Source organism: Nylanderia fulva, unplaced genomic scaffold (genome assembly GCF_048542155.1).
Source record: "Nylanderia fulva isolate GAGA-0341 unplaced genomic scaffold, ASM4854215v1 Scaffold37, whole genome shotgun sequence".
In the NCBI taxonomy this organism is placed as follows: domain Eukaryota; kingdom Metazoa; phylum Arthropoda; class Insecta; order Hymenoptera; family Formicidae; genus Nylanderia; species Nylanderia fulva.
The window spans coordinates 605,043-632,065 of NW_028190444.1; the positions used below are offsets into that span (position 1 = coordinate 605,043).

General features: G+C 36.8%; 1 protein-coding gene across 3 annotated transcripts; it reads left to right on the forward strand.

The window, feature by feature from the left end:
• Positions 1–636: 636 nt before the first annotated feature.
• On the forward strand, positions 637–22,398 carry Amun (protein amun). Of its 3 annotated transcripts, XM_029318942.2 has the most exons (11): positions 637–1,099; positions 6,901–7,137; positions 7,617–7,795; positions 9,464–9,607; positions 10,013–10,237; positions 10,323–10,613; positions 11,618–11,848; positions 13,178–14,463; positions 18,284–18,380; positions 18,883–19,198; positions 19,513–22,398. In XM_029318942.2, exons 8-11 carry the CDS (start codon positions 14,315–14,317, stop codon positions 19,971–19,973), a joined length of 1,023 nt encoding a protein of 340 aa, XP_029174775.1. In that variant the 5' UTR covers positions 637–1,099; positions 6,901–7,137; positions 7,617–7,795; positions 9,464–9,607; positions 10,013–10,237; positions 10,323–10,613; positions 11,618–11,848; positions 13,178–14,314; the 3' UTR covers positions 19,974–22,398. The 3 variants fall into 3 exon arrangements, with proteins under 3 accessions (XP_029174775.1, XP_029174778.1, XP_029174776.1); XM_029318945.2 differs by lacking the exon at positions 10,323–10,613; XM_029318943.2 differs by lacking the exon at positions 637–1,099 and having other exon boundaries at positions 6,884–7,137.
• Positions 22,399–27,023: the final 4,625 nt, after the last annotated feature.

A 27,023-nucleotide genomic window follows, 5' to 3' on the forward strand; every position in this document is an offset into this window, starting at 1 on the left:
AAAAAATGTTTAATTCTTATGTATATATATAAATTTTGAGTTTTTATATTATATATATATTTGAAAGAATTTAATACTTTATATTATAAAGTAAATAAATTAATGAACAATCTTTTTAATTGCAAGGTTTAATCCTAAGGCCAAAGAATGGAAATATGTTACGATTAAAATCAAACTAATATACATATAATCTTGAAAGAACTAATTTTCTTGTAGAGAATATTATTTAAATAGATGAAATGCTGTCAGGTGCTTTAAAGTTATTCTGTAATAAAAGGTCTATAAAAATGTAGGGAGGAGAAACGTGTCCTCTCTGTGAGACTTTCCTAAGCACCTGCACGGGTACAAGCCAGGTGCAGCTGCAATATAACTTTGCATCGCGTTGCAAAACTTAAAACTCGACTGTATAAGTACTGCACTAAAATATAAATTAAACATATAAATATTTAATCGATTTAAAAATAAAAGTGAACTTTTTAGAAATAACTTTAATTGAATTCTTCATAAAATATAAATATTCGTTTATTTAACAAACATTAAATATATATTATTTAGATTATTTTTTATTTAGAATATATATTAAAAACATTATATATTAATTTTATTTTATCTTATTCTAGTGTTTCCTTGGCTCTTATCAGTGCCTTAAAATCTGGAAAATCCAAATAAGCAGAAGATTTAACGCGATCGTAAAATTCGAATAGTTGCTTATTCAAGGATGTTACGACGCACGAGGGAACGGGAGTTTGTGAATAATTCAGCGATCGCGACGACGATTCGACGAATCGACGACGACGATTCACAAACATATGCCGGAGTCAAAGGACAAAGATTGCGCCGCGCTCGATCATCCGGGGGATGCCGTACAGTTTGCGCTAATGAAGCAGCAAGTCTTTGTGCTGCTTTTATTCTCTTACGTCATCAAATCCAGCGGCGGCGACGACGACGGCGGCACGACCTGGCCGCGTTCTCAGCGCGTAGGACGGCTTGCGCAAGGCGCAATCAAAGACCGACCTCTCGCGGACCGTCCTGGAAGCGAGCCAGCTAATGTGTTTTTCCTCTGACTTCGGACATTTCAGGCTGACGCAAAATATATAAGGTATAACAGCACTTTATATACTTAGAATTTTTAAAAATTGATAGTAATGTTTCTCACAACAAACGGATGAATTATGGATTGCGTAACACGAATCTTAAATCAAAATCACAATGTTAGAAAATCGTTTTTCGATAGAGACGAAATGCGAATATATAAGGAACAAGCAAAATCAATTAATTTTTTTGAAAAAATATTAAGAAGGGCTATAAATATTTTTTTAAATATCAATAAATATTTCTATTTATCTATCTATATATGTATCTTTTTATATCTTTGTCTTTTTCGTGCACAGAAAAAGAGAAACTAAAGAGATTTCATCTTTTAGATCAATTTGACATTATATCTTATATTACTCAGAAGTGTTTAGAAAAGATTATCACTATCTCCTCTCCAAGAACATGCGAGTGGAAAAATATGTTGCCTGTTTTCAAAAAAGTTGTTTCATTCCTCTAACCATTAATCAATGCACAAAACTGACGCTTATATATATACATATATATATATATATATATATATATATATATATATATATGTATATATATTCTGATAAATATTATAATATTTTAATAATGTCAGATATATTATCAGAAACATTTGAAAAAATATTGCAAAGTAAATTTATTAATAATGTTTCTAATTTTTACGTTTTAATGCTGTACATATTTGTACATCTATTTTTATACATTTTAATATTTTTTTCTGTCAAAAGATAATTTTTGGTTAACATTGACTTTTTAATTTAAACCTGATTTTATAAACTTTATACTTTACAAAAAATGTCGCTTTTTATAATTCATATTAGAGGAAAATTAAATTTATACACGGTTCTCGAGTGAAATTAAAAAAGCTTGATAAAATCAAATTTATATTAATAAAAATTATATTAATTTCTTTAGATCTTCCTGTAACTTATTGAATGTTGAAATTGCTGCGATCGTTATGCGAGAAGAAGGAGGGGAGAAGAGTAATCTCTAGGCGTGTATATATTGCTGTAAAACTTCGCGGTTATAACGCAGAAACCGCGTTGCGTGACTTGCGACACATCATGACGAGGCAAACTCCGGGTGTATCATACTCGAGCACGCACGTTGCATGAGAACGAGTCGCGTTCACATCGTTTCAAACCGCTTTGATCGAATTTTTTTTATTCTTCTTTCGAGAAACTCGAATGTCAAAAGAGACAATTGGCGTTTCAGTTTCTACAAATGTACAAAAGTGTAAATTCGAAATGCTAAAAAAAATTGACTTTTTGCGATAAAAATAGCAACACGAAATATTCAGAAAAAATTCCGATTATAAGAATGTCAGGAAAATGTAAGGAGACTTTTAATCTTGCGAATTTTAATATCTAACAGATGATTGTAAGATGACATTCTGACATCGATGTGACTGATAATTATTTAATTATAAAATTGCTTTTGCTTGCTTTCTAATAATTTTCTGTTATATATTTTTATTAGTTAAATTAATTTATATTATAATTTTTACTGTACTTCCTATTATCATGTCATCTTATAATTATTTACTCGAGTTCTATCATCATATTTGATTTTAGATCTCTCAATTCCAACTTTTATGAATCGTAAAATCTAATAGTGTTTTTGACTGAAGCGGATTTCTGGATCACAATTAATGACGTTATATAATCTTCTCTCACGTGAATATCTGTGTAAGAGCAATCAAAATTCATATAAACATCAATTCACTTATGCCTATTGTAAGAATTCTATTGTGCAAAAATATACAGAAAATAGTTGCATCAAGTTAATTACTTGATAAATCTAACAAAATTGACACAGGATCTAAAAATGTAGATTTCTATATTTAATTCAAACAACAAATTATATTTTATTACTGCTAAAGGAGAGAGAAAAAAAATTAAACTCTGTTTCAGTCAAAAATATGAATCTAGCTCTTTCAGAAAATTTTACATCAGTTCTATCATCTGATTTGACTTAAGTTATTAGGATTTAAGTTTGAAAACAAAAATCTGTCTCATCTAGAGCTTCGCTATTTATTATACTTCATATTATATCACACGCATCACATATTATATATATATATTTTCTATATATATGTACTTTTCTGATAATCGTAGCATAATTTGATCTCTGCTATCGTCTGAAAACAAGGGGAACGAGTGGGCGAACAGCACTGACCCAGTTGATAGAACCGCGAACGATAGACCCGGTGTTGTCGTCGAGGCGAGGAGAGGACAAGGGTAGGACCACAGAGGAACGACGTGGCGAGGGGGTGTGAAAGGGGGATAGGGGAGATGAAAGGGGGAGGGGATGATGCACGTAACAGCGGTGACTCACTCTCCGCGTGCGACAGCACGTCGATCTTTGCACTCTCCGTGCATCTCCTCCTCCTCCGGATCCTCCTCCCTCCCGCAACCTTTCCCGGCGCATTTCCCGGCGGCGTGTAACGCGCCGCGCGTGCACACGTGACATTTCGAGTATATCTCGAATTAAACCGTAAACATCGTAGTACAACCTTCGCGGCCACGCGGCACCGCACGCCGGTGTCAATGATCCTTGCCTGCCACTTATTGAATCGCGCGCTCGCACGGCGCGTGTGTCACTGTACACTCTGTTGCTGGATGTTGTTTCTTCCGCTTCTACGGGGTGACCGAAAAGTCGGAGATTGCGATCGAGTTTTGGAAGAGGACGTGCAACCAGACTAGCTCCACCTCGACTCCTTGTCTCCTCGACTTCGCGAGGAACGTATCTCGTTACCGAGTATACCTGCGCCGTAATAATATTACGCTAATGACTACATTAAGGATATACATTCTCTAGTCAACGTACCATACTTGAGATATTACTGTACGAAAATTATATCGTAGCGGACATTAATGGGCAATTACTGCATTGCATCATGATTTTTCAAATTTTATACGTTCATTATTTTTCTAGGAAATTTATACATGTGTAAATTTTAGTGCAATGCTTGATTTAGCTTTGAATTTGTATAGTATATAGGAAGATAGACTTTTAAAGAAATAAGAATAGTTGTTTTAACAATATTATGGCAAAGCGTTGCAGTTTTTTTATAGATAAGATAGGAAAATATATAAGACGTGAAACTCTTAGAGAACCAGAAGTATAGAACATGTGGTTTTTGCATACGGAAGTAAGAAAGTATAGACTGCGTAGTTATCTATTATTGCGGTCTATACTGTGTTGTAGATTTTTCTTTCCTACATAATTCATATCAAGAAATCCGTCGAAGATAGTCTATGTTCAAATCAAGTTCCAAACTCTCAGTGTAGTAAACGGAGTAAATTATTGATAAGCCCAAACGTATTTGAAAATCTTTTTTAGAAAATCAATTGAGAGTGAAAATTAACTATACTGCATATCAGAGTTTCGTCTCTAAACTTTAATTAATTAATAGATTTGTATTCTTCGCCAGAGAGAATTTAAAAAATAATAAGGAAATTAATGATTAGTTCGACCACATACTGACTCTTATTAATATTATTAATTAAATTTAGGTCCTTTTCAAGTGTTAAAACAATTCTAATATGCCACATTAAGATATAGAGATATAAATTATGATATGTCAAGCGCTGTGAACTTTAACATGTCGCTAAGACATTCATACCTAATAAAGACGAATAATATTAATAAGAACCAGTATATGGTCGAACTAATCATTAATATCCTTATTATTTTTTAATTAATTATCCAAAATGCAATCTTCTTAAATACCTTTATTAATCATACATTTAATTTATGTACAACCATCATGTTTTTCTCAATGTACCGTCGAAAATTCGTGATCAGGCACGCAAAAATGTCAACGAACAATTCACGCAATGCATCATCCGTTTGTTGTGTAACGTTATACTTTAAACGAAATGCGCCTTTATGGGACACTGTGTATATTATATTTGCGTCACGTTACGTAATATCTATCCGTTTAACATTACGATGCACGCAGAGATATATATCTACGTGTCGTGTACATGCTGCTGCATACATGTATACACATATACATATATATCTCCGCTTTCGGCTCCCACGCGTCATTCGCCGGCGACGCGCCGTCGTCGCACGTCACTCGTCGATCATTTCATGTATCGCCGCCCGTGAACTCTCTCTCTCTCTCTCTCTCTTTGCCGCCAGTGGTTTCGTAGGTAAACCGAACGTGTCCGAGTGCGCACGTGCGTACGTCTGGCCGCGTGTCTCGCGTGTCCACGTTCGACGAAGAGACGAGAGAGGAAGGCGATGGCGGAAGGGGCTGAGAGGGATGAGAGAGAGTCACGTGTGCGGAGGATCTACTACGATTTACTCGCGGGATCCCAGAAGCGTCTGCCACCCTTGCCCCCGTCTCTCCCCTTTCGCTCTCTGCTCATCCTTTTCCTCCTCCTTCTCTCGCGCTCTCTCTCTCTCTCTCCTCTCTTATTCTCCTTCTATTCTTGTTATACTACGACGGGTTACTCCACTTTCATTCAGACGCCGGTCTAAAAATAAAGTCCCTGATTCACGATGCATGAATGACAATCTTATCGCGGGAGGCCTTAAATCGTGGAAAAGAGATTTACATCCGAATGCTGGACAGCTGTCTCTCGTGTATCTCGTGTAACACGTTGCTTTTATCTGCGGGATGAAAGAAGTGAAGTCATTTTTTCAACAATGATTAACGTACTTGCATATACGTATAATGTACTATATATTATAATGTGATATAGAACTCTTCTCTTCGTTGACAGATTCTGTCCTAAAGCTTGATTCTTTTGAGATACCTCTCTTAAATATATTGCATAATATTCGATTCTGGAAAATTAATTTGACAAGATAGAACATTATCAAATAAATAAAATATAAATTGCTAGGATAGAAACTGAGAGAGGGATTTATTGATTAGTATATATAGCTCAACTTTTTATTCTCTTCGTGAAACACAATAATAATCTTGCAAATCCATATCAATTTGAATTTTCGTTGAAACAAGATTTAATACGTATCAGTCTGTAAAATTATTGCATAATTTGAAACTTATATTTCAGAGCAACTAATTCATGTTTTTAGATAATAAAAAAAGATAGTGATTATGATTGAAAAACAACAATCTTGTTACGATAATACTATTGATAGTGCATTAAATAAAAAACAAAGCATTATTATCCAATAATAACGTCGAGGCTTAATAGCTTTAACAAATAAGTCCTTGATTTCAATTTCGCAGAAAGGTTTTTGCTTTCGGAAATCGATTACCATTTTCAATTTATGCTCCTGTGTGTAGAGAAAATATTCACAGTAATTTTGGGATTCACGGGGACTCATTTCTGAATAATTATAATAACAGATAATAGATGTGAACACACGCGCAGCGTAACCACATAATATTAAATAAATCAATAATAATCTATATTGTAATGACATATACATGCAATATATGTAGTATCAAAAAAGTGAAATATTAATCAAGTAAATGATTTTCAAGTTAATTACAACAAATGAATATAGATGTACTAAAGGAATTTTGGTATGTTTTATAAATCTTCCGTCAATTCGAATCAGAAATTATTTATAAATCTATTAAAATTGTCTCTTTCTATCCATATCTTTCGTATAAATGCGCTATAAGATAATCGAATATTTCTTAAATAATTGGAATTATATACGTATATATATACATATAAATTATATAATCAAATTTAAATAAATTATAATAGATTATAATAAAATTAATTTAAATTTTATTATAAAATTTATATAAAATAATTTACATTTACTAAATTATATTATTATGCATAATTATATACTTATATGTAATTTTAATTATTTCAGGAATATTCAATCATCTTGGAGCGCATTTCCGAGCGTAAGAAAACGCGCGCTGCAACTCGCGGGCTGTATTCCTCGCTCGCTTACGTCGAGTTGTTTCGCAGCGACCAAGGCGAACTTCTTCGTTCTCCAACTCGTCATCGCCGCCGCCACTCAGCCGAGATATCCAGCGCGTGTAGCGCTCATATCTCTCTACATATTTTTCTCTATCCTAGAATTATTGCAAAACGATATTTCAGGGTAATACCGATCGCAACGCATCAATATTGCATGCACTTATATTGATCTCATAAATATGTAATGAAAGTATTACGCTCTGATCTTATAATTTATGTATAATAGTTTTTTTGATCAAATTAATTATATGGCGTAGCATCAAGTTCAAAATGACTCTATACAATTATTATTATTTTTTAATATATTTGATTATAATAATAATCGTAATTATAATGATAATTAGTAATTCTATTTTGAAGAACAGTCATAAATGAATTGAATTATAGATTTTTCTTAATGATATTATTGTTTAACTGAACATTGATCATATTTCGCAATATTCACATACAGTTACATTCATGACAATTTTATCTTTCTATTATTTAATAAACTGCAATATATTGTTTACATATATACAATACATTAATTTAATATCTTAATAGAATAATATATGATACATTGCACAATATCGGAATTTAATTCGAATCTTCGATTCTTTTCAGATAAACGTCGAAATGAGCTTTTTGACACATCGATGAGAGAAAACATCGAGCGCAGCAAAACGTCATTCTGTATTCCAATGAACATTGAATCGTCTCGAAATAGAAAACGCCTGGATCCTGAAATATCCTTCGAGCGCGGAGATATCCATAGACCGACGAGTTTTTCCACGCTTTTCATGGTAAATAAATAAATATCGATCGCCGCGTTCACGTTGTCGAAGTCGGAGAGGCGAGAGCGAGCCGGAGCCAGGGCGGCCGAGGAGGGAACGGCTAGAGGTTGGAAGCTCAAACACATTCCGCGTGTATGTGTGTGTGTGTGTGTGTGTGTGTGTGTGTGTGTGTGTGTGTGTGTGTGTGTGTACATGTATGCGCGTGCTCCGTCTCTCTTCCACAGCTAAATATATATTTCTCTCTGAAGCGGCTCAAGGTCATAGCGCTCGGATTGGCTCGCGATAAAGCGCCTCGTTCCTCGCACGCCAGCTCGCTCGCTCGCTGCCGCTCTGCCTTCCTTCGACCGTGTCCGCACCGCACGTCAGAGCGGCGCGACATTGTCACGAGGTATACAGGAGGAATGAAAGAGAGATAGCGAGAGGAGAGAGAGAGATGGAATGAGTACCCACGTGTTTCCTCGCGTAGCATCACGTTCGGCGCGATGTTGGCACACGAATCGTATGGCAGTTACGCGATACCTCTTGAGCCGCGTGGATGTTGTCGATTCTTCTTCATTAGGAGGCCACGGACGTCGAGGATGACGCGTTCTCCGATGTCGATATTATAATGACGCGACAGGATTTTCCGTTTTTCAAATCGTCATATGACGCATTCATATCCTCTTCTCTCTCTCTCTCTACCCCTGCGAAGAGATTCTTATTTATTTTATTCCAGAATTTATTTGAATCCAGAAATCCTTTGATTCTCTTATCTTTGTTGTACTAATGTCGCGACATTGCTTATAATGTCAAATGCAAAAGAACTCATTAGCATTAAATTATGATATGCTATTGAATTCATCAATCATTATTTTCTCTGCAATATGTTTTCCTCAATTTGCGATTGCTCTCTTTATCGCAAGAATGAAGATAATACAAAAAGTAGATACGAAAGATATAAAAAGAGATATAGATTAAAGCTATAGAAAGAGATAAGAGATAAGTTATAATAGGTTTACAAATAATCTCTGAATTATTTATAGAAAATTTATATGAAAATTTTATTTATAAAACTTATATGAAATTTTTTTTTGGTACATCTTTATTTATTTTAAATTACCTTGACGGTTATATAATTTATTTTTTTACATTTAGCTCCAAACGTCACTTATTTCTGAGCTTATATTATTATTTTATTTAAAATATAAGATACACATATAAAGATGTAAATATATATTAGATATAAATATGAAAAATAGTGTATATTTAGCTTTAAATGCGTTTCTTCTTTGATCAATTTTACGTTTTAAAGACACAAGCTACTTTCTATTTTGCTTCGATTTTTGTTTATTTTGAAGAAGTCGGAAATTTTTATCTCGTCTGACACAGTGTCCGTGATATTTTGTCGACCATTATTATTATTATTTTTATATGAAAAACTGTAAAGCAGGGAAAAAATATTAAAATTCTTATTTACTTGAGGAAAGATATACCTTTAAATTTCTTGCATGCACACATAATTTTCGACCTGCATTTTTTAAAAGTCAAGCAAAATTTTATTCAAGATATTTGTTCCTATCAGAAAACATAGTATAACACGGTTTTTTTTTCAATTTTAATTAACAGTGAGTGAGTTTGATTTTTCGTTTTTATTAAAGTTTTTATTAAATTTTAATATTTTTCCATTCAATATTTCAGAGTAACTACAACTGGAAATCGAATCCGAGAGACTTTCGCTTGTCGGACGAGTACTTCTCCACTAACAATAAGCAACACAACAGATCCTGGAAAGTTTAGCAAGATTGACACTTGCAATTTGTATTTTCCCTGGACATTTTCAAGGTACGAATAGAAATAAATGTCTGACTGTGTATTCAGAAAATACAAAGAATCGATAACAATCGCTTGTAATTGATGTATATTTATCTATCAATCAGATCTGTCTTTCACAAAAGCCGATCGCTTCGTTATATTCATTGAACAGCACAAAAGAGACATTGTACACACAAGTGGTTTAAAATGAAAAAAAAAAACAATAGTGTGCAAAACAGGGAAGAAATAATTCTTATTTACTTATGAAAAAATATACATTTGAGTTTCTTGTGTGTAATAATTTTCGACCTGCATTCTCAAAAATCAAACAAAATTTTGTTATTAGATAATATATGTAAAGTTATTCGATAATAAATTTTTTTTTCCTTTTATATTAAAGTATATATTTTAATATTTTTTCATTCAATATTACAGGGTAACTGCGAGCGGAAATCGAATGTTCATCTTTATATTCATCGATGTCAATCTTCTGTCAATTTGACGACTTTTGCGTCGTTGTGATAAAATGACTGCGTGGGAAGAAAATGACTGTACGGAATCTTACAGCAATAAGAGGGAAAAAAGAGATCAACCGGATGTACGAATGTGATCCAGCTTACATAGGACTCGACGATTAACACTAATCTATTGCGTATAGTTGTATGTAATTTTGTTTAATTTTCTACATTTTATCGCATACTTTTTCCTTCTCTTTCTCTCCCTTAATATTCATATTTTATCATAGTTGTCTCTATTTTCGCCGACTTGCCGTCATGCCGCATTTTCCTCGCAAAGTCGCCGCTATATCGCCTCGACGAAAATCTTCCCGCGCCGCGCGCGCCGTGTAAATCGAACGTTCGATAACGGACGGTGGCGAGAGAAGAAGGGAGAGCGTGCGAGCGAACGAGGGACGATCTGGCAACAGCGCTGGAATCGCAGTGCCGGAATTGAATTTCAAGCGCCCGAGGGACAGAAGAGGGGGCGGACCGACCGGCGGCCCTTTCTCTTTTGTATAGGGGGCACGAGGCGCATAACGGTGAGCCGACAGCCATGTTGTTGGAGAGCTTATACCCAGCAAGCCCGTTTGCCTGCCTGCCTGCCTGCTCGCTTGCTTGCTTGCCTGCCTGCCTGCCCAGCCTGCCTGCCTGCTTGTCTGTTTGCCTGCCTGCTTGGTTATCTGTCTGGCCCCTACGTGCCTGTGCCTATATTCCACACAATCGTTTCTCTTCGCTTCGCTCCGTTCCACTTCGCTTAATGGGGCTCCGTCTGGCGGACAGAAAGGAAAAGGCATATTCGAGTTTTGTATTCCGAAGGGCGATGGAATTTACTAGATTTCAATCCGGACAAGTTCTTAGATTTAGAGACACGCACTAGAGTTATTTCGAAAAGAATGGAAGAGAGCGGGGCGTTGAAACGTAGACGGACGTGCCTGGGAAAACCAAACTTCCCTTCACCTTTATCGCCCTTTTTCCTGTTGTAACTTTACCCGTATTACAGGCCCCTATATATAGAGGGGCCCAACGATTGCACAGGCCCGAACGATAAATTTCGAAAGTAGAAAAGTATTTTAGATATATAATTTATATGTTCTTTTAAAAGATTTTTGAAAAAAGTTATTAAGAAGTTTCCAAACCCAAATTCTTTCTTATATCTCTATTTAGTAAATATTTCCAACAATTTTTTTACATCAATGATATATTATAAAAATTTTGCGATACGTATATTTTTTAATCACTTCTCTGAAACTATTTAAAATGTTATCTAACATTTTCTAATGTGATATCTAAAATTGTTTTCCATTAAATTCATAATTTTTCTTCTACGAATTGCATTCCTTGTATGTTTGACCTTTGAGAAACTGTGTTGTAGCTCTGACCTTTTGTAAGAAATTGCAATTCTTCTATAAAAGAACAAAAGTTATTTCGAAAACTGAGTCTCTCTCTATCTCTCTCTCTCTTTTTCTTTGCATTCCTTTATCGCATGTAACCACGTGACTTTGGGACTAAAGCACAATATATGACTGTACTTTTGTTTTAATAGATTGCCGTCCGGCACGTTCTACTGGATGTCCCAAAAGAACATGACCCATTAGCCGCGCTACGTCTTTATCTTACAAGCTGATGGCGAAACTTGGCAAATGCGCACCGGAGTATCATCTGAACGCAGCTGCGTAAGATTCACCCTCCGGAGAATCGGTTCGAAGCGGCTGCCAGAAACAGTCGAGCGTTTCGTCGCGAGACATCCGTTACAAAGTACACGCTTCTGAAGAAGGTTTGTATGTAACGCCGAGAGAAGAGAAAGCTCCAATATTTATATATCAGCTAATAATTATATACGAGCTTTTCTCTCAAACCTTTTATTTTTTTATTTTAATTATCATTATCAGTTTTACATATAATCAAAACTGATAAAAACAGAGGGAAACAAAAATTGCGATAATTAAGAGAAAAAAGAAATTGTGTGTATCCTATATACGTATTTATACACTCGAAATATATATATAAAATCGTCAAAAATAAACTCCCCACGTCTTTACCACCTCGCTTGGCTCATTTACACAAGAGATACATATATATATATATATATATACATGAATATTCGAAATTGACCAAGTATGTAATATTAACTCAATTCCGCTACTATAGTAACAAAATAAAATTTGTCAGCGTCGTGTCGTGAGAGAGGATAGAGGTAGGGCATATTTAAATATATCATAAAATTCTCCGTGCTTTTTTTTCCACAAGCGCAAGCACAACAGAGCGCAGAGAGAAAGAGAGCGAGAAAACAACTCGGAGTTATTTTATCCATCCCTGGACGCCGCGTCTCTCCGCTGATTTCCACCAGGCTCGGCTCGGCGGAGGACGAAGAAGAGGGGACGCCAATGCGCAGCTGACGGGTAGACGCGGTCGTCCGGACGTGCGCGAGGGGAGAATGCGCTCTCTCTCTCTCTCTCTCTCGTCCTCTCGCTCTCGCACGTCGGGCGCGGGTCACCGCCAGAGTCGGGGGAACTCGCTGGCTTGGCGGGGCGCCAGCTGCGGCGCGCGCATGCGCGCCCTCGCGCGGCCGGCTCGCGTACTACGGCTACGCGCGCGCTGATTGGCTGGCCGGCTGCCTACGTGCGTCCCCGTTTCCCGAGCGATGAGAGGGAGAAAAGGAGCGAGCGCTCACTCATACATACACGTTATTACACGCGTGTTACACGCAGGCCCTTTCGAAGCCGATAAGCGCGTCGTCCTCGCGCTCTCCTCGAAATGTATCGATGATGCATCCCCGTGAATTTTCCCGGCCGCGCGCGGATATTTCCGCGTGGAAGAGGAGAAATATATCGACTCGATAAACGCGATCGCGACGACGGAGAGGAAACGGGGTGGGGAGAAAGAGAGAGAGAGAGAGCGCTCGACCAATCGCCGCGTTCCTGGCTCCGTCGTCGATGAGACACGGTCGTCGCGCGACGTAACCTCAGTCGCTTACGTGGAAACACGCCTGCCAGGCGACGCGAGTAAAATCGAACGAGCGAGAGAATTAGAATTACGGAGGCTATATATTAATATTCCGGTTGAGACGCGCGAATCTCTCTAAAACGCTTTGTATAATTTTCAGCGTGCGAAAAGTCAGAGAGAGAGCGAGTGCGCCGAGGACGAGAGAGAGAGAGAAAAGACGACTCTTCGTAGAGAAAGGAGCCTCTTCGTGGAGAATCTCTTCACGCTCCCCTCCGACACACTCCGACACACTGCCACAAGGTGTCGAAGGCACGTCGTCGCGCGTATTCGACCGAATTTCGCGGCCCGTAAGCGCGAGCGAGACGGAACAAGAGAAGAGAGAGAGAGAGAAGAAGTGCGTACATGCACGAGAGAGAGACAGAAAAAGGGAGGTAGACGCATACGGGAGATACATAGACGCGATCAAAGCTGATAAAGAAGGACAGCTCGTGCAAGAGAGAGAGAGAGAGAGAGAGAGACGGAAGAAGCTCCAGAGTGGGAGAGATACGGATTCCCAAGTGTGGGACGGAGCGAGAAAGCGTGACAGACGTATTCGGCGAGCGACAGAGGAAGAGAGAGAGAGAGACGACGATAACTCTTCGGTGGAAACGAGGCGCGACCCGTTGGAAGGGATAGAGAGAGGCGCAACCCGAGCAGTGCTGCCGCCTATTGGCGACGTCGCGTCCGACTCCCCACCCGGGAGGCCAGTGTCGAGCGAGGTCCGTTGGAGAAGAGTGCTCTACAGTAGTGCGATTATCCCTCGAGACGTCGTGCGGTGCCGAGATACGAGAGAGGAGAACGTTCCGCGTTTTATAAGTACGTGACGTCATCACTCATCTGTCACTTTGTACTCGGGAGCGAGCGAACTCGAACTGTCAAAAAAAGAAAAAAGTGCGCGAATTTGTTTTCCATCGCTCCTATCTCGACGAATACTTCTCCGGAGGATCTTCTCGACCAGAAGAAGAGGGTCCCGACTCCCGGCGACTCTCCCTCATCGATTTCCCACGCGACGCGCTTCCTCGCGCCGCACTGGTGAGGGAATTCTGGTGAGCCGAGGGTGAAGTAGGATTCCTCCTGACAAGGAGAGAGAGAAGAGAGAGGAAGAAGAGAAAAGAAAGAGAGAGACAGACGGCAACGCCGCCCGGTGGTGGTGGCGGGGGGTTTCGACGGGGACGACGCGGCGTTTTACGGAGCAGCGGCAGCAGGCGGCGTTGGTGCTGCGCCCCGACGGCCGTCGATCGAAACCCGCGTCATCGCAATGGCTTCCGTGAAAGACACCGCGACTTTCTTCGCGGAGGGCACCGCGACACAATTCGAACACGTATTCAAACTCTATCCGCAGGCGTTGCGACTCAAGGCCGATCACAAATCGAAAAAGCCCGAGGAGCTCATCAAGCTGGACAACTGGTAAGTCGAGTCGGAATCTCCGGACGGCGACGCTGTCATATTGCTATGCATGTCTGTGTGTATATTTTATATATATATATATATATGTATGTGTATATATTTATGTGTGCGCGCACGCGGAGAAAGGGAACGGGCGAGCGAGAGAAAGATAGATGTATAGATGGATAGATAGTTAACAGATAGAAAGAAGGAAGAAAGGAGACACAAACGCGATACAGTGAGAAGGAGAGGGAGAAACGAGCTTCTGACGGGGCCGACATTGCGGCGCGGCCCAAGGGAGGAAACGGCGCTCTACCACGGGGCGCAAGCGGGACAATGAACCCGTGCTGTTCTCCGCGAGCGAGCGAGCGAGCGAGCGGCAACGCCGCATATGTCAACCCTCTCCGCACTCCCGTAGAGGGACGTCATCCGCGGAGGGATCATCCCCTCGCGACGGAATCGTCGCGAAAGACCACCGCGTCACGTGCGATGGATCTCCCCGAGATGACGTTTCGCTGTATAAAGGGCCGTCCGAACGTTGTAAAAATGCCAGGTGACGTTGACGGATGAACGCGATTTCCGAGATTTTCCCTTCCTTAGGATGTTGCTCCGAACAGGTATACGGCGAGATCGATACGGAGTTCGGTCCTAATTATTAGGCTTTTTTTTTTAGCGAAGAAGGATTTAGAAGAGAAAATGAGATGATATATTTTGTACACTGTAAAACAATATATGTAAAATTGCATAAACAAGTGTAATTTTTTTTATATATTTTTATGTGATGTGTTACATATTTTTTTACAGTATGTAGAGAGAATATTTATGCATTTATTTATAATTGATTAAAAGAATTAATTAAAAGAACAGATATTGATTAAAAGAATATTTTAGAGTTATACTACTAAATTGATGATATCTGATATATTTGAAAATAGAAAAAGTTGTATTATCAAAGGATTTAAATATCTTGTCTCATTAGATTAATATTGATAGGTTTGAAATGCACTTCATGTTTTTACTTGTGTATTTAATGATGTGGGGGAATGCCTAAGAACATTTCATGTTATTGAACATATCATTAATCGTGCACTGCTGCATTAATTTTTTGAAAATCATGTAAAGTCGTGATCGATTTCTTGTTTCTTTCTGTCAATATAATTATTTATATTTTTTAGTAAAGCGTCCTTATATGGCAATGTAATTATATTTCTCAAAGCTTCTAGAAGGTTTAATTTAAAAATTGCATAATTTGACGATATTAGATTTTCTCTCATACATTATTTCTTTTTGAAAAAAATTATTGTCTAATGTAGAAAAATCGAGATAAAATGTTAGAGTTAAACAGTTAAGATTTTGATCATAAAATTTAGTAATATATCTAAAATATAAAATTTTAATAATATCTTTTAATTATTTGTTTCAATATTATAATGATATCAACTCATTTAAAAAAAGAAACATCAAAATTATAAATAAATCTGTCAAAATATAGGTTTCAGAATTTTACATATGTAAATTTTATGCAAAAATTAGGAGTAATTTATAGATTTCACACAAAATGTTAAATCTTATCACTTTCTTGAATAATAATATTCTTAGATCAAGGGACAATTAAAATTGTGGACCCTTCGAACCTAAGAATTCAAGATTTTCCAAGAGACATTCAAAATATTCCAGTCTAAGAATTTAAAGAGATTTAAATTAATGCTATCTGATATACTTGAAAATAAAAAAGTTGTATTATAAAAGGATTTAAATATCTTGTCTCGTATTAGATTAATATCGATAGATTTGAAAGTACAACCTATGAAACTAACAAGTAAGATTACCTTCAAGATTACATAAAATAATTTCTCGAATCTTTTATTTGTAATTCAAATAATTTATTACAATAACAATAGTAATTATTCTTAATTTTCATTGTACAAAGAAAGCTCTTTCAATCTTGCAATATAATATCGAATCGATATCTTGAATTTTTTATTTGTAATTTAAATAATTTATAACATTCATACAAAAAATATTTTCAATATTGCAATATAAGATCGAGTCGTAATATCTCAAAAATCTAAATCTTTTAATTACATGTATATGATTCAATAAGAAAAACTTTGAAGAATTTAAAAAATAGATAACAGTTTGACAAAAAATATTAAAAGACGGAATATTAATAACTATTTGCTACTAACTAAGTTTCACATATAATACACAACACCTATAATTTTTTCAATTACACAAACCAATTAATAAAAGCTAGAAATAACGGAGCAGAACTAGGAGCGCGTGTACGAAAACAAAATTTCCGCAAACATCAAATCTATATATTTTCCAATTTATCGTTGCTTCTCGCGCGAGTGATAAACTCGTATTGTTTGTTTCTGCACACGATTGATACAGATTGTTTTTATCGATCGTGACGTACATACATACATGCGCGCGAGATGAGATAGATGGGACCGGGAGAAAGAAGGACAAGAATAATGACAGAACGAACGAGTGTAAAAGGGTATCCGGTATCGGTGGGAGAGAAAGGGAGGCCAGAGAGAGAGAGAGAGAGAGAGAGAGACTTTACGCGCCAGTTTCTTCCGTGTTGCAGAAGCGCGAGGGTGAGGGTGTCGAGGGGTCGAGGGAAGTGGAGTACCGTTGTTTTCATTCCCATTGAGGCCAGTTTGTGTCAAGGCTGCTTTTCCACGGTGCCAAGCCGTGTGCGGATATGCGGTATTACGAGGTGCAGCGCGCGTTTCAGCTTTGTGAAACGTAACTATCCGAAAACGTAAATTCGCGAAAAAGTCTTTCTACGGTGAGCGCGACGCGTGCTAATCTATCGAGGGAGCAAAAGTTGCGAAACGCGCGCGAGGGTGAACAACAAAACTTGCCTCGAGCGATTGTTACATTCCTTTTAACGGATTCCTTATTTTCTCTGAAAATTTGATAGTTATGTAACGCGCGATAGAGATTTTGAATATTTCATATAGTTTTTTTTATTTGATAATATTAAAGAAATTAATAAAATTTCAACTTTTGAAAATATCCATTATGTCTTGCGATTATATAATAATAGCTAGCCGTATTTAATTACGATTTTAATACGTGTATTTATGAAACGGATTAAATCAAAAAGCCTAATTAATATTTTAAATCATAATTAACACCGAATAAATTTCAAAATTAAATATAGTCGGGATTACAAATTTAATAATATTTTTGCGACAAATTTGAAATCCGGGGCAAAATGATTAAACTATATAAATCCCGCTTATTTATAACAAATGTAGAAAATTCGAGTTAATAATATTAATACTGATTTGTCTGAAAATAATTTTGTTCATTTCAATAATTTATTAGCGTAGAGAATAAATTATTACATGTCACGATCTTCGGATCCTTCGATTCGAACGCCGGCGCTTTTTTTCAAATTTGTTCTCCACATCAAACCTCTCCGATCTTTCCAATAGTTTCGAGTTGATTTGTATTAATCGAGTGTTAATGAATTTCAAAAAAGACGTCACGCGGCGAGGGATCCACGTGTGATCCACGTGCGCGATAAAGATGAATATCCTCCAATCGTTGACGAGGGGCGTGTCGGGCTTCTTGCAGCAGCGTTTGTATTTTTAATCGAGCCTTTAACGAATTCCTGTATTCCGCAGCAGCAGCAGCAGCAAGAGCGCGGCGGCGGCGCGATTACGTCACGCCCGCTCGTTCGCTCATGCGTAAGCAAGCGTGTGCGCGGCTATGTTTGTACATACACATACGTGCGTATGTGTGCGCGCGCTCTGTATTTTCTGATGAAAAACGCTGGATCGATCTTGATCGCTCGGATCTTGTTGTTTGTTATCGGCAGGTATCAGAATGAGCTTCCTAAGAAGATCAAATCACGCGGCAAGGACGCGCACCTTAATCACGAGGAGCTGTGCCAGACGATGAAATGGAAGCAAATAGTAAGTGGCTCCTTTTTCTACTCCTGTTCGAACAAACACCCAGATTCTGCCGAATTCAAAGAAGTTCGTCGGATAATTGCAATTTAAAGTAGACGAGTTTTAATAGCTGTTCTCATTTTATTTTAAGTACACGCGCGCCGCGGGAGAGAAGAAAAAGTTCCTCAGCAGTAAAATATGAAAAATAGTATTTTTTGAATTATATATAAGCTGCACAAATGATAAAATGTGTATATAAGCTTTTTTTTTGTAAGCTAATACGTCATCTAGAAAACAATTATATTCTTCATTTTTAAGTAATTTTCGAGAGAGAAGATAGTGTCATATTCCATTTCAAATCATTGATTTTGCTCTGATATATAAAACTCGTCGATTTTGGGACTCGGCAAAGTCTGATTCTAATTACGGTATTCTTCGTCGATGCTTTGATGAGCGCGAAAATCGAAGGAAGTATTATATTCACGATCCAAGCGTTTCACGAGGCTGACTGCCATTTTGTTTTCAGCGCGGCAAGTTCTACCCACAGCTGTCCTACCTGGTGAAGGTGAACACACCGCGCGCCGTGATGGCAGAAACGAAGAAAGCGTTCAAGAAGCTTCCGAATCTCGAACAGGCGATTACGGCGTTATCGAATTTGAAGGGCGTCGGTACCACGATGGCGTCCGCCCTGCTCGCCGCAGCGTCGCCGGAGAACGCGCCCTTCATGGCTGACGAGTGCCTGATGGCGATACCGGAGATCGAGGGCATTGATTACACCACTAAGGAATACCTTAACTTCGTCCAGCACATTCAAAACACTGTCGAGAGGCTGAACAAGCAGAGTAAGCGGTCATGAGTCACTTATATATCCGCGTGTAGACATCCGAGTTGCGCATATTACAATACATAACAAGTCGTGGAAACGAGATTCTTTCATTATGGGATTCTTGAATCTGAATTTTTCGATTTTCTCATTGAGATCATACGTACATACACATATCCCATTTACACAGCATGCGTAGTCTCAAAAGACATTCAGAAAATATCTTGTGGGATATGTGTATGTAAGTGTGCAGAATTTTTGATTGCAAATTATTCGGGATGCAACGAAAAATCTAAAATATTAAAATACAAAAAAATGTTATTTATTTTTTAGCGTCAAATGGCAAGTCATGGAGCCCACATAAAGTCGAGCTAGCGCTATGGACGCATTACGTGGCATCCGAGCTGAAGCCAGAGTTGCTGGACGGCATCCCGGGCTCGACGGAGAACGGCAACTCGCACAGCGCCAGCAACGGCGAGGCAACGGAGCCATCGGATGACAGCAATCAGGAGACGGTAGCGAACGGCAAGGACACGGCGCCGCTCGATCCTGCGGCGATTGACGAGAACAGCACGACAACATCCTTCACCGAGGACTCGATGGACAAACCGGCGACGCCGATTATCGCCGGCGATCATCATCACACCGTCGTAGGCGCCAGCGAGGACACAAACGATTCCATTATCACCAACGACAGCAGCAACAACGCGACGCCACGACCTACCGACAGCGAGGACACCGAGGAGGACTCGCAAGACGCGCAGGAGCCGCCCAACAAGAAGAGTAAGAAGTGACCCGATCGGCTCGGTGACGCGACAAGCAACAACGTCAGCACTTTCGTGCCCGCCAGAAGTCTGTCGATCATTGCGGCGCCGCGTCGTCGATTCTGAATCATCGATCCGGATGATATGGACCGACGGACGGACGGACGACGGATGGACAGACGAACGGATAGGTAGAATAGAAGATGGATGCACGGACGGACAGACGGACGCGGATGGATGGATGGATTATTCTATTTGCGCGATTGCTTGGACGGAGCATAGCCGCTCGCTTCATCCTCGGCTCTTACTGCGGGAGGGAGCGAGAAAATCAAGGGAGGGATTCGCGGGATTCCAGAATATTGTACATAGATTCTAGAATCCTCGAATCTTGTTTTTCTCACTCTCTGTTTCTCTCCCTCTTCGGATCTTTCCCGCATCTCATCCACGATTATGTCCCGTTTTCTTACGGCTCCTCCCGTTCTGGTAAGGATTTTTACCGAGTGACCGACGAATCTGCATTCTTGTTGATGCTAAATGTTAGCTGGTGATACAGCTAGATTCTCATTGTTGTTGTTCGGACAATCTCGTGCATTCATGTAAATGTCAACAAGAGTTTTGCACCGTCTTTTGATTATGGATCTCCTGTACAAAGTATGTTGGAGCGGACGAGGAAACGTGAAAGTATATATACTCAATTGTAGAAATAAACCAATTTCGCGAATATACATATACGTATAAGAGATAAGACTTTATATCCCTATTAATGATATATTTTACAGATTTATAAATATTAATTCTCTTGACTAATATATATATATATATATATATATATATATATATATATATATATATATATATATACATATACATCTTTTCAAATGTCTCGCATAATATTTAATATTCTTTGAATTTTTGGGGGAAATTAAAAATTTACCGAAGCTGTTCAAAACATTGCCTTACATTTGTTCAGAAAAAAAACCAAAAATCATGAAATGTGGAAATTTTGCGTTCACAGAATTTAAATGTTTAAATTTTCCAATTTTGCTAATCTACATACACACGTTGAATCATTTACGTTGTTGAATCTTCGAATCGCCAAATCCGCCCGAATGTTCCCTTCTTCCACGATTCCTTGATCGCCGTTCTTCAACGCAAACACAACTGCCGTTCTACAAACAAGAAGATGATGCAAAACTTTCTTGAAATATACATTTCTCGTACACTTTCTAATCCACCCTTCACCTTCACAATATCATATATCCTAAATAACGAGACTCCCTCGTTCTATTTATTTCCGATTGTTACAATCTTGCGTTGGAATTTCTTATCGTGAAACTTATTTGTCGCATAATTTTGTTCTTTTTTGTCAAGCTAATCATGATAAATAATCATTAATTTTAAAAACGATATTGTATGCTTACGCGTAAGATTATATCAATTTTACAAATAGAATTTATAAAACATTATTTCAATTATGAAATAAGTACTCTTAATATGCGAGTTTAATATACAAAGAATAAAAATTAGATGCGCTTTTTCTTTCTTGCTTATGAGAGAATTATATGATTCAAGGATTCTATGTGAGCATAAATATCCAACATCAATTTCATAATTGACAAGTCGCCCAACTAACAAATCTTTGTTTTGACAAGTGAAAAAGATAAAGATCCTTGCAGTCAGTTTGCAAGCACAATGTTTTTTTGAAAATATTTAAAAAATTTAATTACAAATATATTTGCATCCTTGAACTTTTGAAAAGAATCTTCGTAGAATTATAGATTCTTTTTAGGATGCGTGTATTGTTTTCAGTTAGCTGATAATCGATCAAGTTTTAATTTTGCGTAATGTGAATTAACGTATGGTGGAGTTCTCGAATGATTCCTTGTAAAGAGATGATCATTGTTGTAAAAAGAAAAGGAGGGAGAGAGGAAAAAAGAGTGAGAGAAAGGGAGCTGTATGTGAATGAAAAGAGGGGGAGAAGAGAGCAAATCACTCCGTGAGCAGTAAAAAAAAACAAAAGCGAAAATACTGGACATAATGATAATATTAATATTAATAATAATGATAAATAATTATTATAATTATAATTATTATAATACCGAATCATTACCATAATTTATATACCTAATGAGAAAACTGCATGTCAGAGTGATGCATGGAGCAAACCAAATACCTTGTAAGTAAAAAAAAAAAACTTTAGAAGGAAATAAAAGTAATGCTTTCAGTCCAAAAAAAACCAACATCAAGCTCAGTAAAATAGCGTCCGGCCTGCACACATACACATATATAATTATGCGCGTTCTTAGTTCTAAGTATCCTTAAGTATACGTAGTTTGTATTTACTCGAGAGTTCTTTTGAACATTGATTGCTATTACTGAAGAACTTTCGTCTATAATCTTAGACTTCGAAATTTTGTTGTTATGAATTCTTTAATGAACGTTTAAACTTCCTAAATTTCTCTAGCTTTTTAATTCTTAAGATCGAACTTTTACGACAATGAATCTCCCCTTGCTACCTTCCTTCTTCATTTTACACATTTCCTCTTTGATGACTTATTTCGCAAAATTGAGCCCCCTTTAAGTCTTATTGTTAAAGCATTTCGCTTCTTTTCACATTTTTGCAGAAATCAATTCCTTGAAGCAAGATTGCAATAAGAGTTTAGATTATGCCATGAAAAATAAAACTCAAATTCCAAATTATCTTAATTTTTAAACGCACATCAAGACATTTTTTTAGAAATGAAACGTCAGGATTCTGTGGCACTTTTCTCCGTTAGACTTTCCGATTCCGTCTTCTTTAATTTGCATTTGCGATCGCTTTAAAAGCTTCGAAGCATCTATATTATTTTCCTTTATCTGTCAAAGACAAAATATAATGATTTTCATAGCGGTTCCGGAGAAGAAAGCGTGATCCTGCCTGAAATAACAACGTCGTACGAAAAAAGGTTGACACACAGATGAGGTCTTGTGATGCGGGACTTTTCGAAACATCGATTCGTCATTCTTTAGCTTCGAGCGAGCGTGACACGACGATATACTGTGGATATACGTGCGAGAAGTGAAAGTAAAACATGTCTCGCATCTTTCCGACTTTCTCTCGACGTAGCGTTGCTTTAACTCCTTATCGTCGCCGTTTATTCCGTTGGGAGCGAAGTGAAACCAAAGCTGCGGCCGCAAAACCACGTCCGTCTTCGATCGCCACAAGGATGTGTCTTTCCTCTGCTGTATACACTACCATCACTTTTGTCGTATTTTTTATCTACAGTGTATCATAATTTTTTTTATAAATATTATGTTTTCGATTTTTTTTTAAAGAAATATTAATCATTAAATATGAATAAATATTGAATAACTTTTTATAAAAAATATCTCGTGGAAAAAAATTATACAAATTATTTAATTATTTTTATTCTTATGCATCGCAGAAGTTATTGAAAGAGAAATGTTTTATATACATGTATGTGAAAAATATTAAAAAATGTGTTTGAAAAAATATAAATTTTGAAACGATTTCGGTATGTTTTCTTATAAAATTCTAATAATGCTGGAAAAAATAAATTTTATAATCATGATAATTTTTAATTATATATGTACATAACATGCATTCTTTAATTCTTCTAATTAACACATTTTTGATAAAAGTCTATAGATAAAAATTTAAAAATACAAAATCATTGATTAAAAAATGCGCAAAATTTCGAGTTTCACAGTTCTAAAATTGTGTTCTCTTTTTTTTTTAATTTCAGTTAAAGAAACCTTTCTTCTTGGACTTATTGTTAGTCTCTGAAAAACACTTTTTCAAAGTACTGTTCTTTTCGTTCGTTTCATCCTTTTATCCTTATATATAGCTGTTATTCCGTTTGTTTACTAAAAGCTATATACCTGTGAAGGACATAAAAACATTGATCAAGTTGTAAATAAAATTAAAAAATAAAAAACATAAAGTGCAGTATATAGTAGAGGAGAGTCGAGATGAATCACCGGAAGAAAGAAACCAGCTAAACGAACATTGTAAAACCATATATATCGTTGACCTTCGTAGGCTCGAGCGACAATAATGACACTTTGCAGCTTGTTGACTCATATCGACACGGTAATTTCGTTTTTTTTTTCCTCACTTGTATTCACGTGTATACCATTAAATAAGAAATACTTTCCCTTTAATGTAAAAAAATAATTATTGCTTGCCCACGCAGTTCTGCCTCTGCACAAGCTGGTGTAAAATTGAATCTCTAATACACGATTATGAAAGTAGAATTAGTTTTTTATAGAAGAGAGATGAAATTTAATCTTGATAATAGATTTTCTTTATCAATCTATTAACAGTTATGCAATTTATCCGATTAAACACTGAATCGGTGTGAAAGCAGATATTTATGAATCCCTTTAAATTCTTGCATATATGAAGAGTTTGGATGTAAAAAAGTAAAAGAAAATTTTTGCAAAATAACACACTCCAATACTCTTAATTTCTAGTTTTACATACATATAAAACTAATTTTATATTTTTTATAAAACATATATAATTTAGATTAATGAAAATAAACAAATTGTATAATTCGAAGTAAACAAGATTTAATTTAAATTATATTAAACTTTAAATCTCGTAAAATATGTCAGATTACACTTTATCCATTTTCGAACTTAATCGCATTTATTGCTAATCCACTTTTGCCCTTTAGACTCGCATTCATTAACTGTTCAAAGCAAATATTTCGTTCTAGAATATTTAGTTTTTCAGAATTAATGTAATGTAATAATGGCAGAGAGAAATATGTGCGATTTAGATATATTCATATTTATATATTTTTATTTCAAAAAGATTGTTTTGGACGCAAAATTGAAGCCGCGATCGTATAGAGAAGCAGGAAATGAGAGCATGTATATGAAATTCATTGTCTATTGTTAATTCCGACTACGTGTTTTTGAGACTACGCGATTTACATGCGCGCGTTCCTCCTCAGGGTCCGGTTTTTCAGCCAGTACTGAAATCGTTGAAACCGGTTTGCGACGAAGAGCGAAGCAAGAAGTCTGCAAGAACTCGGTCTGTCTTATAAGCAGCCGGACTCTCCTGGTCGAAGATTAAAGCAAAAAAAAAAACTCGTTCTGATTTCGCAGAGCGACGTCATCGACAAGTTCTTTTTAATGCGATTTGCGAAATCCACTTTTGATCACGATTGATGAAGAATTCCGAGATGCGAAGATTCGCGAACCGTATCAATCATACAATCCTCAAGGATTGATCAAGAATTTGATAAGCACGCGAGGAAGTTCAGAGATGATGGAGTTTGAGAGTTTTGTAAGTAAGAGATATATACCATAGACGCATAACTCGTAACTCTTTAATTTTAATGAGATTCTTTAACGCGTTCGCATTCGCTTTTTTCCTCGGAGATGAGGCACCGATTGTCTTGGAATGGTGAGTTGTAGAAAAGAATTCCTCACGAACCAAGGTCAGGCGAATAGATAAAAAAACTAAATTATTCTGCTATGAACAATATGTAATTCAAATTTAATGTAATTTTTAATTTAGTTACGCAGAGATATATCCCAGCAAACACAGTATATAAATGTTATATACTTAAGCATGTTACATGAAACGTATATGTTAGTTGTAATTTCCCACTCATAGATGTAAAATTTTTAATATTACATATATTACATTGTAGTTATATTGTCATTATATCCCAAGATAGCACTGACTTATCAATACATCAATGTGCTATTTGGTATATAATTATAATATAACTACAATGTAATATATGTTATATTAAAATGTTACATCTATGAGTGAGAAATTACAACTAACATAGATGTTACATGTAACGTACTCGTTATATTACCTGTTATATTCCGTTTTATTATAGCAATGTAACAATTATATATTGGTGTTTGCTGGGATAATATAGAAAATTGTAGAGTCTTGTGACATTTAAAACGAATTTTTTTTTCAGTCTTGTATATATCCCAGCAAACACCGATATATAATTGTGACATTTAAAACGTTAAACTCAAAAGTAAGAGAATGAAGAAAACACGTGTCTTTCAAAATTGAAATAATCTCATTAAATTTAAATATGTATTCCAGCAAACACAGTATATAAATGTTATATACTTAAGCATGTTACATGTAACGTATATGTTAGTTGTAATTTCCCCACTCATAGATGTAACATTTTTAATATTACATATATTACATTGTAGTTATATTGTCATTATATCCCAAGATAGCACTGACTTATCAATACATCAATGTGCTATTTGGTATATAATTATAATATAACTACAATGTAATATATGTTATATTAAAAATGTTACATCTGAGTGGGAAATTACAACTAACATGGATGTTACATGTAACGTACACGTTATATTACCTACTATATTCCGTTTTATTATAGCAATGTAACAATTATATATCTGTGTTTGCTGGGATATATACAAGACTGAGAAAAAAATTCGTCAATTAAAAGATAACGCGATTAAAACATGATACTCTGATGACTGACCTCCCTTAAGCGAGAGAGAGAGAGAGAGAGAAGAGAATCTTCGACAAAGATACATTCATAGATATAAAACTAGATTATGTAATCATAATATAAACATTTTGCGTCAAAAAAGGAGACAAAAACAGAAAGATAGATTTTCCATTATCTCTTAATCCACCCCCGTTGAATCCGCTCCTCAGTCGCAGATGCTGAACGAAGGTAAAGCACAATCGAAGAAAGGGCACCAGCAAAAGCGAGTGCAATGCATCGCGGTCACTCCAGTGACCTAGTAACGTCCGCCGCGACCTTAGTTGCGACGTGTTCACCCGTTTAAACCACCCTTCGTCCCCCTCTTCCTCACCGACCCCCGATCCCCCTCGCCATCATCATCCTCCTACTCCCCCTCTTGCTCCCTTTCTCCTATCCGCACCACACGTGACACCGATGCGGCGTGATATTCTCGCAAGGTGCGGAAAAGGGGGAATCAAGGAGAGATAGAGAAAGAGAGAGGAGGGCAGGCAGCGAGAGGATGATATATACAAAACACAAGGTCGCAAGAGAAGTGCGATTGTGTGGATGGTCGTGTCGGTGA